The sequence below is a fragment of the Diorhabda carinulata genome, chromosome 4, assembly GCF_026250575.1.
Source record: "Diorhabda carinulata isolate Delta chromosome 4, icDioCari1.1, whole genome shotgun sequence".
Lineage (NCBI taxonomy): Eukaryota > Metazoa > Arthropoda > Insecta > Coleoptera > Chrysomelidae > Diorhabda > Diorhabda carinulata.
The window spans coordinates 24064071-24087290 of NC_079463.1; the positions used below are offsets into that span (position 1 = coordinate 24064071).

Here is a 23220-nt window from a genome sequence, read left to right on the forward strand (position 1 = left end):
GAAGTGCACGAAATGCATTTTGATCTGAACTCCCATTTTCGTAAAAGGTTTCAACAATCTTAACGCGCTGCTCAATTGTGCACCTCTCCATGGTTGAATTTTTCAAACACTGAAACAAAGAAATGTCAAATTAAGTTGGGCAGAAAACTCGACGTTAAGGTGCGACTCACTATTAATATCGTGCATTATAGTTGGACCATTTTTTATTTATACCCGTTTAGTACATTATCATTACCGGGAGCTGTACATCTTGTGGATTTGGTTGCAATATTCAGTTTTAAGATATCAAAAGATTTATCGATGTGGTGATTGCTTGGGCTCTTAGTTGGTTCTTTCATTATATTTGGAACAAAACTTGGGGAGATGTTGTCAAACATTTGGTTTAAGAAGCTTTCAGGTATTGGCTCTTTTTTCTTAGTTGAATTTTTGTTTGATATTTTTTTAACTGCCAAATTTTTGCAGTCGGCGTGTTTTTGTTTAAACCGCTGACAAATTTTTCCAAGATTTCTGTTGTTTTTGTCTAAATAATAGTTTGCTTTTGATTAGCATATTTTTCCGTAAAAGATAGTTCTGTAAGGTTGCAGTGATTTTGTACATACGCTTATTTATTATTTGAACACCATAATTTTCAGGGGTTTTGACACTTTTTTTAAACCGCCAGTACGACATTTCACAGATTTGTATGCGGCTTTGTTTATTATTTCTATGAAAGACTTTATATCGTTACTTTGAATGTCATTTACTATGTATTCTTTGATTCAGCAGAGGACTCTTGATGGTAATATAGGTGATGGAGCATATTGTTGGGATATCGAGATGTGAATAGGAAAATGATCAGACCCTAATGGATCATCTAACACGTTCCATTATGTGTAACCCATTTTTATGAAACTAGTGTGAGGTCTATTGGCGAAGGTCGTTCGTTGGGCCTCCATATAAGAGTCCCCAGACTTGAACGACGGGGCTTAGCTTGGACCAACACTGGGAAACCCTGCCTAGGCAAACCAATCATGACTAAACTGTGGGTAACCCGACCTTGGCCCTCCTATTAATGATAAAATATATATTAAAATTTACAATTTTTTTGTCTTAGTTACTATATAAAGCTTTGTCTTAATATTTTATTCATAATAATTACCTTGACATTAAATTTAATAATTTTTTATGAATAATTTTTTATTTGTAATATTGCAAAAGACAATAAATATAGAATAACAAAGAAATAATATTATTTTTTTATATGTTTAATTATTTAACTAATATTTTTATTTTATTAAAAATCAACTTTTACAAGCAGCAACCTTGGACCAGTCCAATCATGGGTTATACCTGGGCATCCAGGGTTGCAAACTAAACGAGGGACATTATCATCATCCCTTAGTTTCTACAAGCCTGGCCCAGGCTTGCAAACCAGACTTGGGTCTATCTGGACAACCATGCATTGCCCGGAGTTGCAAACCAAGCGAGGGACATTGTTATCATTCCAGAGTCAGGCCAGAGCTGTACATACTTGGCACAAGTCTGGGTCTATACTGGGCCCATAGTAAAATCCTATCCTAATTTTTGTTGACGTGTCATCGTTTAAGATAATAAAATATGTTTCATCTATAGCGTCTATTAATCTGTTACCTTGTGTATTATTAAGTGAAGATCCCCAGTAACTATGATGACAGTTGAAATCTTCACATACAATACCATCACACTGAATCTGGTGGTGTGAGGCATCTGTCGCTTCATTGCATTAAAGTCAAATAAACAAACCAGTGTTTCATCACATAGCATTTTCTTTTTTCTCTCACTTTAGACTAATTTCATTTCTTTTGGTTATTACAGATATTTTTGCTTTTTATACTTCTTTTGTTTCCCTTTCAGCAGGTATTCGTTACATTCTTAGAATTTGCTATTCATATTTTAGGAAGTTATTGTAGTTTGGTTTCTCATTATTTATTGCTTTTAAAGGTATATACATAGTGAGTTGTTATAGTAGTTATAATAAATATTGTACATTTAGATGGCTACGATTGAATGAACTAGTTTATTTTGAATAATTTATGTGCTAATACAAATCTCGTAACAAGGTCCACTAAATTATTGAAAAATTCAACGAAACTGGTTCAGTAAAATATTCATCCAAATCATGACGCAGAAAAACTACAACAACTAAAGACAAATCTTTAAATGTTTGTGGCATTTGCTTTCAGTTGATGCAGTTTTTTCGCGCGCTAATTTGGATGAATCATTTACTGAACCAGTTTCGTTAAATTTTTCTACTAATTTACTGGCAATAGATCTTTTTATATGATTTCGTTTAAGATATAAATTATTAAAGATATAACACGTTTCTGGTTGACTTCTACAGCTATCACCATATCTTAATATCACTGAAATATAAATTCGTTCTATTTATTGTGACTTTCAATAAACAATAATAATTTATTGATACGTCAAATTTCTTATTGCAGCGGTCATATATAAGGTGATCTATTTGAAGTAACTAAGTTCATTATTTTTCCGGGAAAAGGAATAATCTGACAACAATGTAAATACCACCACAAGACCCTTGCGCACAAAAATATATAAAAATCGTTTCCGAAATAATTGAGGCGTTTCATATATAAAATTCACTCTGTATTTATACCATTAATAATAAAATTAACTTCGTTTCGATGTTCAATTTTTAAAAATTGATTTCATCATGGTATTTCTTGATTTTTGTCAAATATCTTACTAATAAACTATTTAACATCATTTGTTAATCTTTATTACATAAGTAAGAACGTAAATTTCATTTAGGGGTCATATTCAAATAAATGTTTTTTAAAATAATTTCAATTTTAAAAGTTTTCTCATATTGTAGTAGTTTTTACTAAAAGTATTCATGTGCCCGGGTAGCTCAGTCGGTAGAGCATTGGACTTTTAATCCAAGGGTCCAGGGTTCAAGTCCCTGCTCGGGCGTATTTTTTTTTTTATTTTAAATATTTGTTTTAGAAGAATTTTATGTGGAATACAATTACAGTACAATATAATCCTTTAATAGAGGAGGAATACGATGAACACTTTAAAGTTACGTGTGAATATGGTTACGATTTTTGGAAAACAGTCACTTTTCCTTTTTTGGACGTAGAGTAAGTTTATTTAATTTTTATTTTTTCCACTTTCCATTTCAATAATTCATTGGAGATTTGATTTTGATTGGTTTTTTATTTTTTGTCTGATGAAAACTCATTAGATATTTATTTTATTGGGAAAATGAAAAATTAGAACATTTTTAAATACTTTTAGTAGAAAGATTTTTTTATATGAACGACACAAATTCAAAACTCGTTTTCTTTGAAATTATCTCAATAAATTGGAGAGATATTCTTCAAACAAAATATGTTGAAATTCACATTTCCTGTAAACTAGTTTGGAATCAGTTTTGAAATACTATCAAAAACAAACAATTGATTCAAGTTCATCATATTGTGAAAATACTAATTGGTAGTTTATTTATTTTATTCCTCTACCCTGTGACTTGGTGTTTCCTTTTATGATGATACGGATATCAAATATTCTGGAATAGCTATAAAATCAGCACAAGCTAGGAGTGGACAGAAAATTACAAGTCAAATTTTAGTAAACAATTATTAACCTTGATTTCTTTAGTCTTTGACTTTTGGAATGAAACGTACACCCCCGGTGTGTCACAAATTGTTGTTCAACAAGAAATCGAAAGTATTTTTCTTAGACGAACAGTGGAAGATCTTGAGCTGTGGATAAGAAACTTACGGCCGCGTTGATGAGGACAATTCCAAGAGAAGATCTTTTTTTACTAGCAAAACCTAGTAAAAACGCACTTGTAAAGTCTTTCCTAGCTATAATAGACTTGTTATACGTTCATAAACATCTTTCTAATAGTGGCGCTCCCTTTTCTACCTATTTCATGCACAATCTTGTGTCATTTTCCGTGAATCTAATCTAATGATAATAAGACCAATTATCACGTTTTTTCATGTTAAACTATTTTAGAGTGGCCACAGGAAATCCAGTTGTATTCACATTAACTCCACCAGAATGTTACATGGAAATACGATACGGATACGGTACTACCGGTAACAGAGTATCTGGACCTGTACGAGTAGGAGATCCACTCACTCTAATGATCTACATGAGAAGCAAATATGGTAAGTTGCGAATTGTACAATGATACTACCAAAATTTAGCTTTTGATAACTGTTTCCTAAGTCATTCTTTTCGTCCTTCAAAACTCCCAATTTTTTTGGTTCATTTCTTTTTTTAGCTACTTCTGCAAATTTTCTTTTTTCTCATATTATATCTTACTTACTCATTATATTTCCCTTTTACAGTATTCTACTCTCCTCTTTCTTTTTGTCTTTTAAATTGTCTTATACCGCATTTTTTGTGACTTTCTCATTGCCTATTCGTTTTACCTCTTTTTCATTTTTCTTTTTGGCAATCTTTCCTTATTAATTTCACTACTTCTCTTTCATCTCTTCTAGTTAACATTTTGTCTCTATTCTCTTCTTCCTCCGTTTCTCTATTTCTGCTTATTTCTCTCCTTCTGTATTATTTCTTTTTCGTTTTTATTTTCCTTCTTTGCCGTTTTCTCTGTTTTCTCTCTGTTTTCGCTACACTACTTGATTTGTGTCTTTCTTCCTATTATACTTCACTTTCATCTTGTCTTTTCTTTTTAACAATTTTGTTACTTTTTTCTTTCATTTTTTGCAGATGGATTCGATATCGTAGTTAATGATTGTTTCGCACATAATGGAGCTACGAAGAAAATCCAACTTATAGATGAATACGGGTACGTTTTTCTAACTACATAATAGTGTGAATCATTCTGAATAAACGCGAGAATGGTGAAGAAAGAATCAATAACAGCCAAGCACAACTAAACTTCTGTTACATAAGATCGATCAAAAATAACTATTGTACACTGTAATTATTAATAGTGTCGTTTTGCTGTCCAAATAAAGTATTTTTTGTATAAAGTGGCTTATGTGGCAATAACCTTTAATTTAATTAATAATGTTACCGATAAAAGTTGGGCGTGGTTACAAAAAAAACGTAAAAGATTAAACTAATGCATATTGAATATTTTTTGTTTTACAGGTGCCCCGTGGACGAGAAATTGATATCAAGATTCCGAGGTTCGTGGTCCGATTCCGGAGTTTATGAAACCCAAGTTTACGCTTACATGAAAACTTTCAGATTTACTGGTTCCCCTGCTTTATACATCGAATGTGACGTTAGAATGTGCCACGGCAGGTGCCCGGTAAGTGAAATTTTCCACTCGATAGAACTATTAATTAAAATATTAGAGCGTTTATATTCCTTCAAACTGATACGATTATTATTGACCTTATGCAAGTTTCTTCTGGATAATATTCGTATAATTCCCAACTTTTTAAATCAGTTTCAGCTTCGAATATAGACGATTCGAACCTTTGGTCGTAGTCAGAGGACATACTGCAATTTTTTTATTCAAAATAATGGCGCTTTATCGTTCCTAGCGGAATGTTTGTTTCTTAATTCATTTCCTAATAGTAATATGAGAATATTTATTGATATTTATTTTTATAAAATTACTATATTTATTATTTGTTCCACTAATTTTTCGCGCGCTTAGGAAACAAGCCTTTAAATAAATTTTGTTATTGATCGTACTGTTTTCTATCCTATTAATGTTAATATTAATTTTAGACTTACCTTTTTCCGGATACATAATACTTCTCGTATCATTCTTATTTGTTGAAGTTGTTATTTTATTTTGGTAAAAGGATTTTTCTAATTTTGTACCATTGATTCATACTCCTCTTTTTCAAAAATTTTACCTACACGCAAATTAAATTATTTTATTTCTCTATTATACAAGCCTTTCACTTTGATACTAATTTCATCTGGATTTCACTGATTTCTCTCGTCATGTCATTTTCTCGATAGAAAAAACATTCCCCACTAAATGGGCCACAATTACTCATTCACACTTATCTCTAACTAACTCTAATAGTCTAATCAGTTTTCGTCTGTACTTTGTAGTAATTTGTTTTCTTTTCCATTTAATTTCACTTATATGAATGATTAAATTTGGAAATTTATTTATGTTTATCGTCAGAATTCATTATCCAAATCTCGAAAAGGAGATGTTAAAGACTCAAAACTTTTTATAAATTAAGAATAAAAGTATTCGTGGATAAGAATTCTTTGTGTGTTTTAAAAAGCTTAATATCTACATACACTAGTTCAGAGATGTATCAACTGCATTTGTTCATTGAAATTATTGTTTCCAGAGTCAAACCTGCCACTGGAGAAACCTCAAAGCTGTCCGAAAAAGATCCATCAACAACAATACTTCTACTCCATCTCCGGTGTCTTTATCAGAAAATGTTAATCTATTTCAATCTTTAAGGGTGCTCCAGGAGGGAGAACTGGATGATGAAAAAAATATTACAACATCGAGTAAGTATTTTCTAGCTTTCTTATCTTCCTCTTAATAAAAATTCTTCAGTTTTAATTGTTGTGAATATTTCTCAATCATTTTTATTCACATATAAATTTTATTGAGAATCATATCTCTTTTGCTTATCACATATTTTTGAAGCCTAGACTATTGTTTTCCATTTTTCTCTGTCCTGCAGTTTCAGTCAGTACTTCCAGAGTACTTGCATATCTTTCACAATTTGATCTTCCCTTCTATTTTTTCGTTTACCAGTCAATCCTTTCTAGTTCGGTCTCCATTCTGTAATTTTCCTTGCACTCTATCGTTTTTCCATTCTTTTAATATGTCCAACCCTCACTGGTCCATGAATTTTCCTAATTATTCTCCTCTGATATACCCTTAGTTGTTTTCCGTCCATATTTGTTAATTTCATAGTTTCAGCGGTGTAAATAAATACTGGTTTTATCGCGGCTTTGTAGACTCTTAATTTGGTTGCTAGGCATCCCTGATGGTTTGTTAGCTTCCTCTTGCTCAGTAGCTGTCCAGTAGTTTCCCGCCAATTGTTATTTGTAACCTCCAAGTGGCTGTGAGACGTCGTGCCGTGCATATCGTATTTTATTGTTAATGGTATTGAGTGTGTTTATGCCCTTGGTAATCGATCACTAACGTATGTGGGTACTATGAAAAAATAAAAAAAATAAAAAGGAAATAATTTCTGAATTCTCCCCATTTCTAAAAAGAAAACTGGGGTTAAACCTATATGGATTTACAGGCAATACAACATTGCTTTCTATTGTGCCTAAAAAGAATTATTCAGTATTGAAACAGGGGACAGAAAAAACAAACCTGAATTGGTTTGTTACTACAGTAAAACTAAAACTGTCGGAGTTTTCTTTTTTCAATTTAACTAGAAATTTGAGATTGATACGTTACTTAATAGCCGGACCTCGTACTTTAGATACAGGATCGCGCTCCATTCACATTGTTAATATTCTATTTTCAGTTTTATTTAATTTTATTATTAATATTTATTTTATTACTATTTAGTTTTCAAATTTTCCTTCTTTCTGATTTTTTCTATACCTATTTCCTACTTCTTTCTCTTCACACTTATCATTCTATCATCAATTCCTAGATCTCAAATATACTTTATCGAAAATCCATACCGATTAAATTAATTTTTTTCCCTTATTGATTCTCCTATTATATTTTAAGTTGCCTTTTTTCGCTTTCTTTTAGGTTTCACATTATCATTTTATTATTAGTAAGATCCATTTGTTTAACAAGAATTTCATGATTCACAGGTAACCAAAAAGGCGACCCGAACAACATATGTTTGAAGACTGGTTGGTTTTCAGCCCTATTAGCTTTGGGAGGTGGAGGTATGTGTCTTCTTGGAGGAGCCCTTCTTGCTACTTGTACTAGGATGAGAAAAGTTGCCATAGAAAAAGTATTAACCGGAAATCATTTTAATGGATACATGAATCACAGGGGAAGCATAAATTGAATTTATTTACGACGCTAATAATATTTAAGATTTAAATTATTGATTGTTTTGAATGCTAAAACAAATTAGGTTTTCCAAAATTTGTATATATTTCAAACTAAGTAGAATAACAAGAAATGAGTTAGAGGAAATACTTATATGTAGTTGGAAATGTTTTGGCTCAAGTATTTTGGAAAGAAAAGTTTTGTTTAACAGCTAATTATCAAAGCTGTTATTCAATTTCTTCGTTTTCGAAATTCAAAGCTATTATTTGGCATATAATGACTTGAATAATTTATCTCCAAAACGTTTCCGAAACTTCCAAGACTTACTTGGTTCAGAAGTAGATCAAAATATTGAGACAAAACCACAGAGTATCGATTAACAAAGATTCATGGTTGAAAATTTTCTTATTCATAGGTTATGTCCGTGATGTCGCGCATGCTTAGCAGACTTATGATTTTTCTTAAGCGGTATATATTAAATATATTATAAACAATTAAAAAAAGTTGTCGAACCGAACTACTGGTCATGTAAGTGCAAAATTTTCTTATTTTTCTAGCCTAACCTAACTTTTTAAATGCAGCAATAAAGACAGAGAAAAGACTCTAAAAAATGTAGTTGCATTCATTCAACACTTCACCTCGAGAGAAGTTAAAAATTTAGTTCATGCTAACAGTGTGACAGTGTAAAACACTGATTTAAAGGGTCACTGTAACTCCAGGAATTTTGCGAAAATGCCGAGATGTCATATTTAGGAATGGGCAAATGAAAACAATATATCGAAATTTTCAAACAATATCGATTCAAGCAGAACAAAAATATCGATATTTTGATTTATCGATAAATAAGAACTTTCCATCACTTTCTTTAGGCTGGAAACCATTTTTTGTTCGCCCCGGATTGAAAATTAGTTTACAGATAAAGTTAAATATTTTTAACAAAAGTATATCATACAATCATCCATCCAAGAAAAAAAATTATCCTCCAATGAATTCTGGAGCTCTTTGGAGTGAAGGTAAACGAAATAACAGATTCGCTAAGGAAGGGGAAGACAAACTTTTCATAGGACCTGAAGAAACGAATATGGCACCTTAAAACATACATACACACATAATACGTGTAGTAAAAGGTGAAAGCTTTGATTTGTAACAAGCTGGTAGAAAAACGGAGTTGATGCATTTGGAATGGTACTACAATCAAATCAAAATCATCAGGGATCATCTTGCTGAGGTTCCTAACCGTCACCCTTCGATCTTTCAGCTTTGCTCATTCCTCTTTCGCAATCAGTTCGACCGAAAACGATGGCCGGCCAAAGCTTTATTTGCCATGGACGTCTGTACGTCCGTCTTGGAATTTGTGCATATGTTGTACGCTCATACGCTTTTCTCATATACCTCACACAGTTTTAAATGAAAATGTCCACAGAAGAAACGTTTTTCACGGTTAATAACATAACAATTGAAGTTGTAGACTCTCGCTCGAACGGGAGCTAGGAAAAAGGAAGCTAGTTTCACTAAATCCTGCCTATCAGCTTTCCTAGCAAACGTAGCTCCTTGGAAACTTTCTTGTTACCAGTTTTTCTAAATATCACTTCTTGAATTGAATTATTGGAATTTCAATAATCATAATTTTGATCTACTTGATACGTAAATACGTACTTGAACATACACGGAGAATTCGACATATTTATATAATTTTCAATGGCATATAATTAATAATATTTGTTTTTAGTTAACTTCTCCTGTATGTTCGCCGAGTGTATTTTATATAAACTATTTATTTCTGCTTACATAAAATACGAAACTTTTAAACATTGTATATATTACTGAATTAAATATATAAAAGTACATTTTTATTTTCTTTTATTCACTCTAAAATTGTTTCTTTTCTTTATTTTTCTCCTCGTGAACTTCCTTCTTCGATCCCAAATTCTTTATCGAGGACGTTTTCCTTATTGACTTTCTTCTAAAAAAAATCCAATTTCCCTGGATAGAAGAAATGAATTAATTGCGGGAATTAAGTTTAGCTGGTGTTATCAATATTTATTTTTTTTTATAGCTTCATACAAAACAGGACAAGTTACTTCAATTAATATAGATAATACTAGTAGTGGTTCCAACAATCATTTCATATGGTTAGTAAACACATCGTCATCAATTAATAATAATAAATAATCACAAACTATACCTGTCAAATTTTGACTTAATTTGAAGATTTATCATAAAATGCAATAGACTAACAATAACTGACACAAATTAATCCCAAATCCATATAAAGCTACGAAGTTCATAGCAATTATAGAAACGTAGACTGAGAAAACACTAGAAGAAAACGAGTCGATAAATGTCAACCAGGTCCGTTCCTCCTTGTTCGCTTTGCGCATGCGCTGCGTCTCGGCGGGTACTTTTGAAATAGTATTTGTCCATTGGTAGATTATTATTATTGATGGATTAATTTCATGTCAATAAAATGTTCAAGTTCAAATTGAGCTTTGTTCTAATCTATTTTTTGCATATTATTTAGTTTGATTTTGATATTAATTACCAATAACATCCTTCGATTACAAGAAACTTCAGAAAATTGGATTTGAATTAGTTGGTTATTAGTTTTGCTTCATTAAAATGTTGATACTAAAAATTGATAATTGTTGAGAAAATTTTTTCGATGAAATTTGGATGGACTTTTGTTCTATTCACAATTTTTTTCTAGAATAAATTCAAATTGTTCTCTTTTGATATTACTAACACATTGACAACATTCCCTTACAATAAATTGGATTTACATTCATTTGTTAGTTTTGGGATTATAATGTGAAATATTAAATAAAGAGATTTGAGTATATAACTATTTTTTATTTCAAATTGTATAAATTGTTACAACAAATAACTTTTCCTTAACGGAACTTTTTTTCCAGACTATCATATACAAGTAGTATAGCCTTTAAATGAAAATTTACATATAAAAATAATCGAATACTAAATATTTTCATGTAAGTCAACATTAAACAAAAAAAAATAGATTTGGAAAATGTGTATTTATTAATTAGATATTGAATTTGTAATAAATTTGTAATATGTTCATAGTAAAGTACGTATAACAATTAACAGAAATCACTTACAAATCAGAATAATTTAGTTACAAAAATCCAAGTAAAATTAGTTATAAATCAGAAAGAATTAGTTACAAAATTGAAGTAAGCCAAAATAAATTAGATACAAAAATTTGCATGAATTGAAATAAGCGAGTTATTGGATATATGCAGAACTTGTCCATTTGTGATAAAAATAAATATTTGCATGATTAAACTTACTCTAAACATGTCTCAGCTTTTCCTTTATGCTTAGTGTTAAAATACCTAATTAAATTTCTAGAGCAAGTAAAACATTTCTGAAAACGTGGGGATACATTTGTAAGTGAATCAATGTCCTTTTTAGAATGCGCTTCATTGCAATGCCTAGTTAAATTACTCTTGATGACGAACGTCCGATGACAATCAGGACAATTAAATAATCCAGTCTTCAATTCCTCTTCATTCTTACTTTCTATAATAAATAATTCAGATTTCAGTTCTTCTTTATTATTACTCTCCATAATCTACTTTGAGGTTATAAAAAATGATATTTTAGTTAAGTAATATGATACTTATATGTAAATATCACACATTTTACTTACTTCAATGATTTACCTATCAACACAAAATATATTTACACCTAAATATTAACGCAAAGTATTTAATGGTTGAGAAAGAAATCAAGTTTCTACCAGGAGCTTTTGATGACTTTGACGTTACGTTCTAGAGCATGCGCAAAGCGAGCAAGGAGGAACGGATCCGTTTGACATTTATTCACTCCTAGTTTTCTTAGTTTTTTCTGTAAAATTTACTTGTAGACAAAATTTAGGAACGTCGTACCTAACTTATCATGTTCAAAAGGAAATTGGATATTGTAGTTAAAGATGATTTACAATGCATAAACGCCAGCAAAGAACAAAAATACGGTAAAAGATTCTGCGTTGGTTAACGAAGATAGGTCCACGAGGTGTGGCTATTAAATAACGAGAATAGCGCTGTTATAGAAAATATACGCATGCGTCATAGGTTAGTGGCTATCAGATGTTTATCCTGAAGCCTACTTTTTCGAATTCCATGTTTATAGTGTTTGAAAATAAACCAGTTTAGCCGTTTCCTTCGTTTGTATAGGTACTGTTTTTTGTTTTGCCGTTAAATGATAGACAAAAGCAACGGATTGTTATGAAATTTCACATGAAATTGAACTGAAACTTACAATTCATTAAAACAAGTATATGGCAATGAATATTTATCGCGTCAACGTGTTTTTGAGTGGTTTATGGGAAATGATTTACATTCGTATCGCTCTCACACGTCAAAAACGGATGAAAATATTGAAAAATTCGGTAATCTTGTTGACAAAGATTGTGCGCGGCAATTTTTACATAAAAATTTAAACATGCGAAAGGTGTCTGATCAAAAAATATTTGTATTGACACTTTGAAAGCGATTGAAAACGATTCAAACTTATTACAAAAGGTAATAACGTGTGACGCATATATTTTTTTCATACTGTACTGTAAAGTCCAGTTTACAGTCCGGAAAATGGCACTTTTCGTATCCTTGCAAATAATTAGAAATAAAAAATTAATTAACATCAATAACTAAACTTTTATTCTAATTTTTCGAATGTTAACAGTAATGGTGCAACTACTGTTACCAGAAACATTTATTGTAGTAATTACTGGGTGTACTTCTTTATTTTCAATAATGCTGGAAGATGTGTGGTTTTGGTTTAACACTTGTACAAAAGTATCACCTCCTTGTATCATTCTTTTTGCTCTCGACGGATTCTTCCACATACTTTTCAGTCATTGATGAACTCTTTCATCTACCATGCCGTTTTAAAACATTGATATCAGCCCTAGCGTTGGCCAACAGTCTTTCTGAAGCAATGTCTGGTGTGCTTTCCTGGATGCTCAAGATTGAGGAATTCAGCAATTTTTTTGGTGCCCCATCAACATTATGTATCCCAGCTCTTTGCCCTATGCATTTTCCTTGTCTGTAGCCTACCAAAAGTGCTTTTATAAAAAGGTGTTTTCGAAAATATCTATATTTTCTGAACACATCCATTTATTGCACCGCATTACTGTTGATCACAGTAAAAACCCGTCGAACATGTGTTTTTGTGTGATTAATACGAACCACTAACTGAGAATCAGTATTCTCTACATCGTCTACTTCTAAATTATAAATATCTTCCCTTCAACAACCTCCAAAAATGTCAATTAATGCGATAACTTTCACCAGTAAATAGTCTTTGTCTGGGGCGTCCCTCATAAATGTTTCAATTTCTTCCCTTTTGTACCTTTTCGAAGACTTAATTAATATAAACATCTATCACTTCCCGGACTTATAACGTAAATAACTATTTACTATGATCCTGAAACAAATCGCTAATCCAAGCACTGGAAGAGTCCAACATCGGCAAGAGTGAATAAAACGAAAATTCGAAGCATCTGAAAATAAAATTGCTTACTAACATTATCATCCTCAAGTTCTTACTGAGCTACGTGAAAGAATAAGATAAAAGACGAGCCGAATTGTGATAGAAAAAGTCATGGCTTCTTCATCAAGATGATGCGCCAGCTCTTTCCGCGCTGTTTACCAAGAGGTTTCTAGCCATGTACAACGTACCAGTGTTAGACCATCGGATCTTGCACCGTGCGACTTCTACCTCTTTTCTAAGGTCACATTTGCATTAAAAAGAACAAGATTTGTGTATGTTGAAGCTGTGAAAAGAAAAAGTGGCAAGTGTCTTGAAGGAACTGAAAGATTTCCTGCAACTATAATCAAAAACCTTGATATTTCTTACAAGCGTCAATTTGAATATTGCTTTTTGAAATAAATGAATTCGATGTTTTTTAAAAGAACCAAAAAAATTTAAACCGCCGCAATTCTTAACTAATTGATGTAAGAATTTTTTTGTTATAGTTTTATACATATTTTTATATTGTACTTGACCATCATTTCAGTCCCAGACAATAGACATATAAGTATTCGAAAGATCGGAGATACTTTAGAGTTAGTACACTAACTAGAGTGCTTAATTTTGCCACAATCCCACTACATAAACGCTCAAAATCTTTTATATCATCCAGTTCGTTATCTAATAGCCACACCTCGTAGCAGAAGCTCTAAGCAGCTCATTAGGTAGTGATGACTGAAGTCGCTAACACGAAACCAAAACATACGACGTTTTCAATAATATTTGGAGTATTTTAGAAAAGATGAAAAATCTTTTGTGAGTCCTGTGTCCACGTCCATGATCCTAAATCAAAAACAAAGAAGTTTATAGCATGAAAGATAGTATAACCATCAAAATATAAACCATAAAATCAAAATCAGTGATTTACGGTACAAACCAATTTATCGAATTAAGAGGTAACCTTCAAGTATATCCGTTCAAGCGTATGTTAGCTAGATTCTAATTTTTGAAATGAAATCCTTAGAACATCTCTAGAGTAATTGCATTGAATTTCGAAAAGGGTATATTGAATAATAAAATCTCTTTTAGACCATAAAATTTTGTACTGCGAGAAATGTTATTGATCAACTAGATATGTATCAGAGAGATAATTACTCACTTCTGTTATCGTAGAGACATTTTTTTGCTTCGCCCACTTGCACTTATCTAATTTACTTACTCAAACTGCTACCATATTTGAACGAAGAACTTCCTTCCTGAATTATTTTTCTGTTCGTTTCCGTGTATCGATGGCCCTTGGATATCGATGAACAAGCAGCTTAAAACTCATTAATTAGGTATTAAAATGAATTACTGCACAGTATCGTCTCATAAAATATACCTATGATATGATCTGATATGATATAATGATAATTATAAATTGCACAGTGTCGCTATCTATATTTTTTATTAAATAGAAATGTTGCAATAAAAAAATAATTATTTGAGTATTAAATATCTGTATATATCCTGTACCTACCCAGATGATCGACAAAAACTTACCGTTGATAACGTGCAAATAGGCACTCGCAGAGTCCAAATTGGACGGACTGCACGTGTAATTGCCAGCATCTTCTGGTCTGGTGCGGAATATAGTCATTGTACTAATTGTTGTATCTGTACCTTTTCGCGATGTGCGTATATCAATGGCGCTTTGGTCGTACTTGAGCACTCGTTCACCATCGTGATACCAAAATATGTATGCGGGTTCTTCTAAGGACAACGTTATTTTACATTTGAGCTGAACCGTACTACCTCGTTTCACATAGATATCAGATTCTCCTTCTATCTCTATCTTCGGAACTAAAAATAATAAAAGAATAAATAAATTAGTTACGAATTATTCATGTGAAATAAGAATAGTTTAAGAAAGGAACGTTTTAAGTGCCAAGTGTTTCCATGATATTCCAATTATTGTTCAAAATACGAGGATGTATTGATATCTAGTTAGCCTAGAACAGTTCCATGCATGATCAAAATATTGTGTTACCATAGCAACGAACAATAACTTAATAGAAGTGTCAGTGTAAAGTTTCACGTCAGAAAAATAAACCAGAGTTAAAGATGTCCCCCGAAATTGTGAAAATCGAAACATGGAGTATCGAGCCATCATCAAGTACCTGTATTTAAAAGGGTTAAAGGTTAAATTGGACTGCAAGCTTCAAAAGTGGTAAATTTTCCATTGAAGATGATGTCCGATCGGTAAGGCCAGTTTCTGTGTCAGTTCCTGAAAATATCGATGCAGTTCATGACATGATTTTATCAGACCGTCGAATTGGGCTACAGCGGATATCTGAAGCACTGAATATTTCATACGAACGCGTTCATCATATACTTCACGTCAATTTGGACATGAGAAGAATTGCTGCAAAATGGATCCCCAAATGTTTGAATGTTGACCAAAAGCGTGCAAGGGTAGAAGCATCGCGTTCGATCTGTGCTCGATTTGAACATGATGTAGACTTCTTAGACCAAATTGTTACTATGGATGAGACTTGGGTACATTTTTACGATACCGAAACAAAGCAACAATCGATGGAATGGCGACACTCTGGTTTTCCAAGAGTTAAGAAGTTTCGTGTCCAAAAATCTGCTGGAAAAGTTCTTGCCTCAGTTTTTTTGGGATTGCCAGGAAGTAATTATGATTGTTTTTTTTTGGATAAGGATAGAACAATAACTGGGAATTACCATTGGACATTACTGACCACTCTACGGGAAAAAATTAAAGAGAAAACACGCAGAAGGTGTTTGTTTTTGCACTCCACTGCACACAGATCTCATGTTGCCATGCGAAAAATTCGTGATTTATGGTTTGAATTACTAGAACACCCCCCTTATTCACCAGATTCGGCTCCGTCCGACTATCACCTCTTTCCTCAACTGGAAAAAAGTTTAAAAGGTCTTAAATTTTCTTTCAACGAGGAGATAATAAAAGCTGTGGAGGTCTGGTTTACAGAGCAAAGAGAAATATTTTTTAAAGGTCTAAAGACGTTGCAGGTTCGCTTTAAAGAATGTATCCAATTAAGAGGAGAATATGTTGAGTAATAAAATATTTTGACATTGAAATTTTGTTTGGTTCTATAGTAGGCTAAGAATTTTTCAATATATTTTTGTAGAGCTTGAAAGGGGGTACTTTAAGATGAACCAATGTTTTCAGGGACATCGTTTATAGAAATGCCAAATAATTAGGATGAAAACAAAGTTTTCTCAGGTTTTTTTAAATATCTCGTTAACCGGGCAAAATATGAAAAATTTTCTTCAATAAAAAAATGATGGTGAGAAAATTTTACAAAAAAAATGTTATTACAAATTTTTCCTTTCAAAAACACACGCGGTAAAAATGATATACAAATCTAAAGCTCAGTACTTAATAATGGGGGAAAAAATTGATAAAACAATTCAGGTACTATCGGGATATGATATAGGAAACTTACTCAAACATGAAAATTAAAAAAATGTTCCTGTTGATCGTGATGACATCAGTATACAAATTAATAAAATTTTTAAGTATATTGAAGAAAGTCCCCGCAAATGTTTTATCTTTCAAGAACTCTTTGATAAAACAGCTAATTGCGATTCAATATGATTGAATTAAAATTCAAAAAATATTTCTTCTTTTTCACAAAAAATTAATTTCTTCTATAGATTAAGAAGCTAGTATTAATTGTTCTTTGATTTACATCAATAAAACATTATGTATAGGATTTCGTGAGTTTTTTTTAAAGAAAAAGTGGAAGCAGTGTTTTTAGGATTTACTTTTTGCATAACACCCGTAGACGCTACCGTCAAAAACTTCTTCGCTTCTTCTAAACCCCCCACGTAAACACTCACTTATTTACTGTTACCGGCATTACTTGCAAACTATCTACTTTCTATTTTTTGAAAGCCCTCTGGAAACTTCTTCATAGTGGTAACCCCCCAGCGAAAGTTAGTTTGCAAAAATTTGAAAGAAAATTAAAAATCGATGGAAAATTCTAAAGAACTCAGATATTCTGAGATGCAAAGTATGACAACGAGTTTTAGCCCGCTAGAAGTTTACAGATCATCGACGAGTAGTCATAATTTTGAAAATATCGAAACAGTGAATAATAAGACTTATTATTGTAAGAAAGACGAGGAAGTTAATTCAGAAGTGTATTTCAAAAGATACAAAAAGTTTAACTCTTCTTCTGTAATCGCCAAAATATACAGTGTGTCCACGTAAGTTGACTGCATATGGGAAACTTTTTTCAATCGTATACAAGGTTTGTCAAAAAATGAGATTTTTGCTCTAGAGTAAAGTACCTTTCTTTTTGACAATATCGAAAATTGTTATCAAGAAAAGATGTTTAGAATTAAAAATAGCTTCCAAATATCCAACATTGTTTATTTACAATAAAAAATATTTTTTTCTACATTTTCTCTGAGATTTCGTTGGAAATTTAAGTTTGCACATTAATGCATTGCATTTATTAATTATAAATTTTATAACATGTAAGTTTATGAATGTTTGAAATTTATACAACACTCTATTATTCAAAGGGCAACGTGTAAAAAGGTTTTAAAATGGTATCAGTCAAACGTAAGGGTATGATTTGTAACGTTATAACTTTTTGTTTCTTATCAATTTTTATGTATATTCCATAGTTTTCCAGAAATTGTGGATAACCGGAGAAATTTTTAAAAATTTGGATAATGATTTTTTGAATATAAACTTATTTTTTTTTTCGAAATTATGCATTATTGATTGTTCAAACTTCCAAAAATCATTGTTAGTTCGTGAATAAAAATAATAGTCACTGGATTATATTTTTATCGCAATTTGGGTACTATTGCTAAGGGTGAAATTGAGGTTTTTTTCACAAAAAATATATATCAATTTTCATGCTAGAGAATTCCATTAAACAACATTTTAAAGCGTCTTAAAAGTACTTTAAAAAAGATTATATGTAATTGCATCGAAAAGTTGACCATTTTTCCGTTAGTCGACGTTAAATTTTAAAAAAATTTCGTTTGATAAAAATATTCAACTTTCAATAAATCATAGCTCGGTTTGTATTATGTCTATAGCAAATTTAAGAAAATCAATTTCTTTGTTTTCTTATAAGCTTTATTTTTTTCCTCCACACTTTTTCTGATAAAACCAAAAGTATTTGAGTTATTCATAAAAAATCGATTAAAAACGTAGATATTTTCAATCGCGCATAATTAAAAAAAACTACTGATTTTTCAAAAAAATACTAACAACATTTTTTGCTTAAAATTTGGACCACTACCAATTTCCGCGGTTACTTTTAACATAAAAATTTTCATCCCCTTGTTGGGGCGGAACTCACATCTTGTGCAACAGCACGCATCAGCGTAGGTTAGATTTTGCTTTTTGAGGGTATCCTCTACATGCTGTCCAAGTTTCGTTAAAATCGATGCAGGTTCATGGAAATCGGAGGTAAAAACATATCCCGGACTATTTTTGATATTTCGTAATTTGGAATTAGAATGATTTTTAGATACTTCTACCAAAACTACTTTTGTAATAATGGTATGTCACTATTTGAAACATAGAAAAAAGAAAGAAGAAAATGCTGCTAATAACTTATAACAATAAAAATTTATTTTCTTTGAATTTCTTCAAATAATTTCATTCGATTTATTCATTTTTGCAGTTCTGGTGTTTTTACCGAAATAATAACATCACTAGTTCTTTTTTTATAAACTCCAATAAATCGTTTGTTGAACAGAGAAGCGTGAAAAAAGCCATGCAGAAGTAGCTCAATAATTCAATAATCATTCTCCAAATGGGAGGCCAATTACGAAAACTGCAATTTGGGGAATTGTGAATCGATTTAAGGAAACTTCCTAATTGATAATCATCGTGAAAGTTAACGACCAAAGACGGCAAATGATGACACAAATACTAATAAGCTTTTTTTGTTTTTGAAATTATCTTAGCATGTTTGGAAAAAATGATGAGAATGAATGTTAAAAATGCGCGTGCCCGCCACAAATTCGATTTACACATCAGATTTTCCTTGGTAACTACGAGAGTTGCTACTTAAGTTGCTCAGAACGTATTCTCTTACGATTTTTGAGTTTGAGTTGTTCACAGATTTTCTATGATTTTCAACATGAATTAAACCAACTCGCTTCGATTTTTTATGATGACGCACTATCTCGAGCGACTGTGATTCGCTGGTTTTCCGAATTCAATCATGATTGCACTTTGCTACTGGATGAATTTCGTCAAAGTCATCCAAAATCGACTGTTGTGATACTGATATCGCATACTTGGGCAATAGTTCCACTCGCATACATTCAATATTGCATGAACATTTGGCTGGCAGAAAGATTTGTTCGCATTGGATACTGCATAATTTGACAAAAAAGAACTCGTGTCGATTGGTACAAAGAAATGGTGAGAAAATTCAATTGCGTTGCGTCAAAGAACGTCTATATGTAATTGACATGTGGCGAATCATGTATCTAAGCATATGAACCCAAAATTAGACAACAATCAACTGTATGGGTCTTTCAGGACTAGCCAAATCCACATCACTCTTTCCGTAATAACTGGACATGTCGCCAGTTCCATTAGAACAACGTAGAACAGTAAATTCTGAATGGTACACTAACAATGCCGGACAACTAGTCAATCTCTACCACGACAACGCAAACTCTCACTTATAAGTTCAAACAGAAACGTTTTTGAACAGTAATAACATCAAATTGATGGATCATCCAACGTACAATCCTTGTTTGGTACCAAATGAATTCTTCTTATTTCCGTAGATCAAAAAAAATGATTTGGATGATTTGGAGGTACCTTAATAGGAATAGAAAAAATGCCTCTATAATTATTTCAAATCTATGCGAAAGTATCTTAAATGTAATGTAACGTTTTCATTATTTCTATTCTTGGGGTAAATTAATAAACTCTGTCTCTCACATTCTTGATTTATTTATACACTATACACTTTTTATGATAATTCACTTATCGGTTTACTAATTAGTTATATTCACTACAACTATTTATTTAAAACTAACTAACTGCGTCTACTTAAGTCATTTATATACCTAAATAAAATTCGAGGATAAAAAGAAATAAATGAACTGCCTGCTACTAAAAAATTATATACAAATAAACATCAAACGAATTCCGCCATTTATAAAAAATGCGACGCCGCACGAAAAGCGCCGCGCGAATGCGCCGAATTGTTATAATTTCATAGTAGCCGGACTAGGGAACCATTTTGCGAACTTGTTCGTAACAATACAATAATGATAATAAACCCGTATCCAATTATAAATATTTGTTTTTAGTTGTCCATATCAGTAGCAATCCTCGTACTACTATTAATAATCAAAGTAGTTATTACAATATTCATGATTTTATGATATGCGTTTCATACATACATAAATATGCAAGCGTGCATACAATGTGTCAGGAAAAGATCCTTACATACGAGGATGTATTGATATCTAGTTAGCCTAGACCAGTTCCATGCATAAACAAAATATTGCGTTACCATAGCAACGAACAATAATTTATTAGAAGTGTCAGTGTAAAGTTTGACGTCAAAAAAGTAAACCAGAGTTACGCAATAAATTAAAATAAGTCCACCGAAATGTTGAAAATCGAAAAATTGGAGTATCGAGCCATCATCAAGTACCTGTATTTAAAAGGGTTAAGAGGTAAGCAGATTTACGAAGATATGCTTAATACACTTGGTGATCAATGTCCTTCGTATGCGACCGTGAAAAATTGGACTGCAAGCTTCATAAGAGGTAAATTTTCCATTGAATATGATGACCGATCGGGAAGGCCAGTTTCTGTGTCAGTCCCCGAAAATATCGATGTAGTTCATGACATGATTTTATCAGACCGTCGAATTGGGTTAAAACGGATATCTGAAGCACTGAATATTTCATAGGAACGCGTTCATCATTTAGTTCACGTCAATTTGGACATGAGAAAAATTGCTGCAAAATGGATCGCCAAATGTTTGAATGTTGACTAAAAGCATGCAAGTGTTCGATCTCGATGTGCTCGATTTGAAAACGATGTAGACTTCTTAAACCGAATTGTTACTATGAATGAGACTTGGGTACATTTCTACGATCCAGAAACAAAGCAACAATCGATGGAATGGCGACACTCTGGTTCTCCAAGACCTAAGAAGTTCAAGAATCTGCTGGAAAAGTTCTTGCTTCAATTTTTTGGGATTGCCATGGAGTAATCATGATTGATTTTTTATATAAGGGTAGAATAATAACTGGATATTACTATTCGACACAACTGATCACTCTACGGGAAAAAAATTAGAGAGAAAAGACGCAGAAGGTGTTTTGTTTCCGCAGGACAACTCTACTGCACACAAATCTCATGTTGCCATGCAAAAAATTCGTGATTTATAGTTTGAATTACTAGAACACCCCCCTTATTCCCCAGATTTGGCTAAGTCCGACTATCATCTCTTTCCTCAACTTAAAAAAAGTTTAAAAGGTCTTAAATTTTTTTCCAACGAGGAGGTAATAAAAACTGTGTAGGTCTGGTTTGCAGAGCAAAAAGAAACATTTTCTTTTAAAGGTCTAGAGACGTTGCAGGTTCGCTGTAATATCCAATGTATCCAATTAAGAGGAATAAAATATTTTGACATTGGAATTTTGTTTGGTTCTATAGTAGGCTAAGAATTTTTCAATATATTCTCGTAAAATACTATATAATCCTAGAATCAAAATGTGCCGCATTAAGTGAATCTCACTGAGTGGATTCTCAAAGTTCTCCCTTGTATACATATCGTCGGCATATTCCTGACAAGTAGGGTCGAAGAGTTTGTCTACTAATAAGCTCAAAGACACTTCAGTTTGTTTTTAACATAAAAAAAAAACTTAAGATTGGTTAATGTTGTAGCAAAACGTATCATCGAACTTCGACAAACATATTTACGAAATATTGAGACATACCGAGACTCAAACAGAAATATATTGAAACCTAGTTTTATACACACTGAAGATAAATTGTTTTAAATTTAGTTATTCCTATCTTCTCGAATATTGAACACAATCCCAATGTTGGTTGCAAAAAAGATATTAACTTTTATAAAAAAACTGAGAACATAAATAATCTTGGAAATATTCTCACAGATAGAGCTGCTTCATATTATAAAAGATAATAATTTAATAAACAAGTTAGTTATTGCCTTTTTTTATGTAAAAAGCAAACATAAGAGGGTAAACCCTTTGACATTCAAGTTGTTCGAGAAGTGCCTGCCGTATGGAGATACCTATGGATATCGATATTGAACATCTGTAGGTTCTAATGCTCAGAAAAGACGTGCCTTGGTAACTGGTTTCACAGGCTTGCATTTCTCCAAAAGAAGGAGTCCCGATAAATTGACGTTCTTGGCGTCTGCAGGTGTTCGTGAGCCATGTATGCCTGTCGAGCAGGTCTTACAAATACTGCTCTAGGTAAGATAATATTGGTCAACTTGAGAGGGCATCTGCCGTTGTAGTATCGGTAAAATAGAGCCAGGTCGGCGACATTTCTTCTATGCTCTAAGATGTCCAAGTTTCTGGTCAACTCTGGATCGCCTACGAATCGAATTGCTCTCTTCTGTATTGAGTCGAGTATCCTCAGGGTATGCTCGAAAGCCGAGTTTCAAATGGGCCATCGATATTCCAAAGCTGGCCCTTGCAGAGGATTAAAAGCTGTTGTGGAGTATATAACTTTTTGGTCTTGAAAAGGGCTTCAAGTTTTTGTGAAGCTGCTTTAACAATAC

General features: G+C 32.1%; 2 protein-coding genes and 1 non-coding gene across 5 annotated transcripts in view; 2 read left to right on the plus strand and 1 right to left on the minus strand.

The window, feature by feature from the left end:
- Nucleotides 1-9784, plus strand: part of LOC130892206 (uncharacterized) — a 36322-nt gene extending 26538 nt beyond the window's left edge. Inside the window, exons 7-12 of the mRNA XM_057797438.1 lie at nt 2989-3125; nt 4009-4163; nt 4729-4807; nt 5116-5278; nt 6294-6462; nt 7747-9784. Of these exons, the coding sequence (XP_057653421.1) occupies nt 2989-3125; nt 4009-4163; nt 4729-4807; nt 5116-5278; nt 6294-6462; nt 7747-7949 (906 nt within the window). The 3' untranslated portion in view covers nt 7950-9784. The remainder of the gene's footprint in view (nt 1-2988; nt 3126-4008; nt 4164-4728; nt 4808-5115; nt 5279-6293; nt 6463-7746) is intronic.
- On the plus strand, nt 2883-2955 carry Trnak-uuu (transfer RNA lysine (anticodon UUU)). The gene has a single exon. It is a non-coding gene; the product is annotated as a tRNA-Lys (tRNA).
- The window catches only part of LOC130892208 (hemicentin-2-like), a 250325-nt gene continuing 236831 nt past the window's right edge, over nt 9727-23220 (minus strand). For 2 of the 3 annotated variants that reach the window (XM_057797442.1, XM_057797441.1), the window contains exon 6: nt 9727-15268. In XM_057797442.1, coding sequence (XP_057653425.1) covers nt 14808-15268 — 461 coding nt within the window. In that variant the 3' untranslated portion in view covers nt 9727-14807. The remainder of the gene's footprint in view (nt 15269-23220) is intronic. The other variant, XR_009059008.1, reaches the window with a different exon arrangement.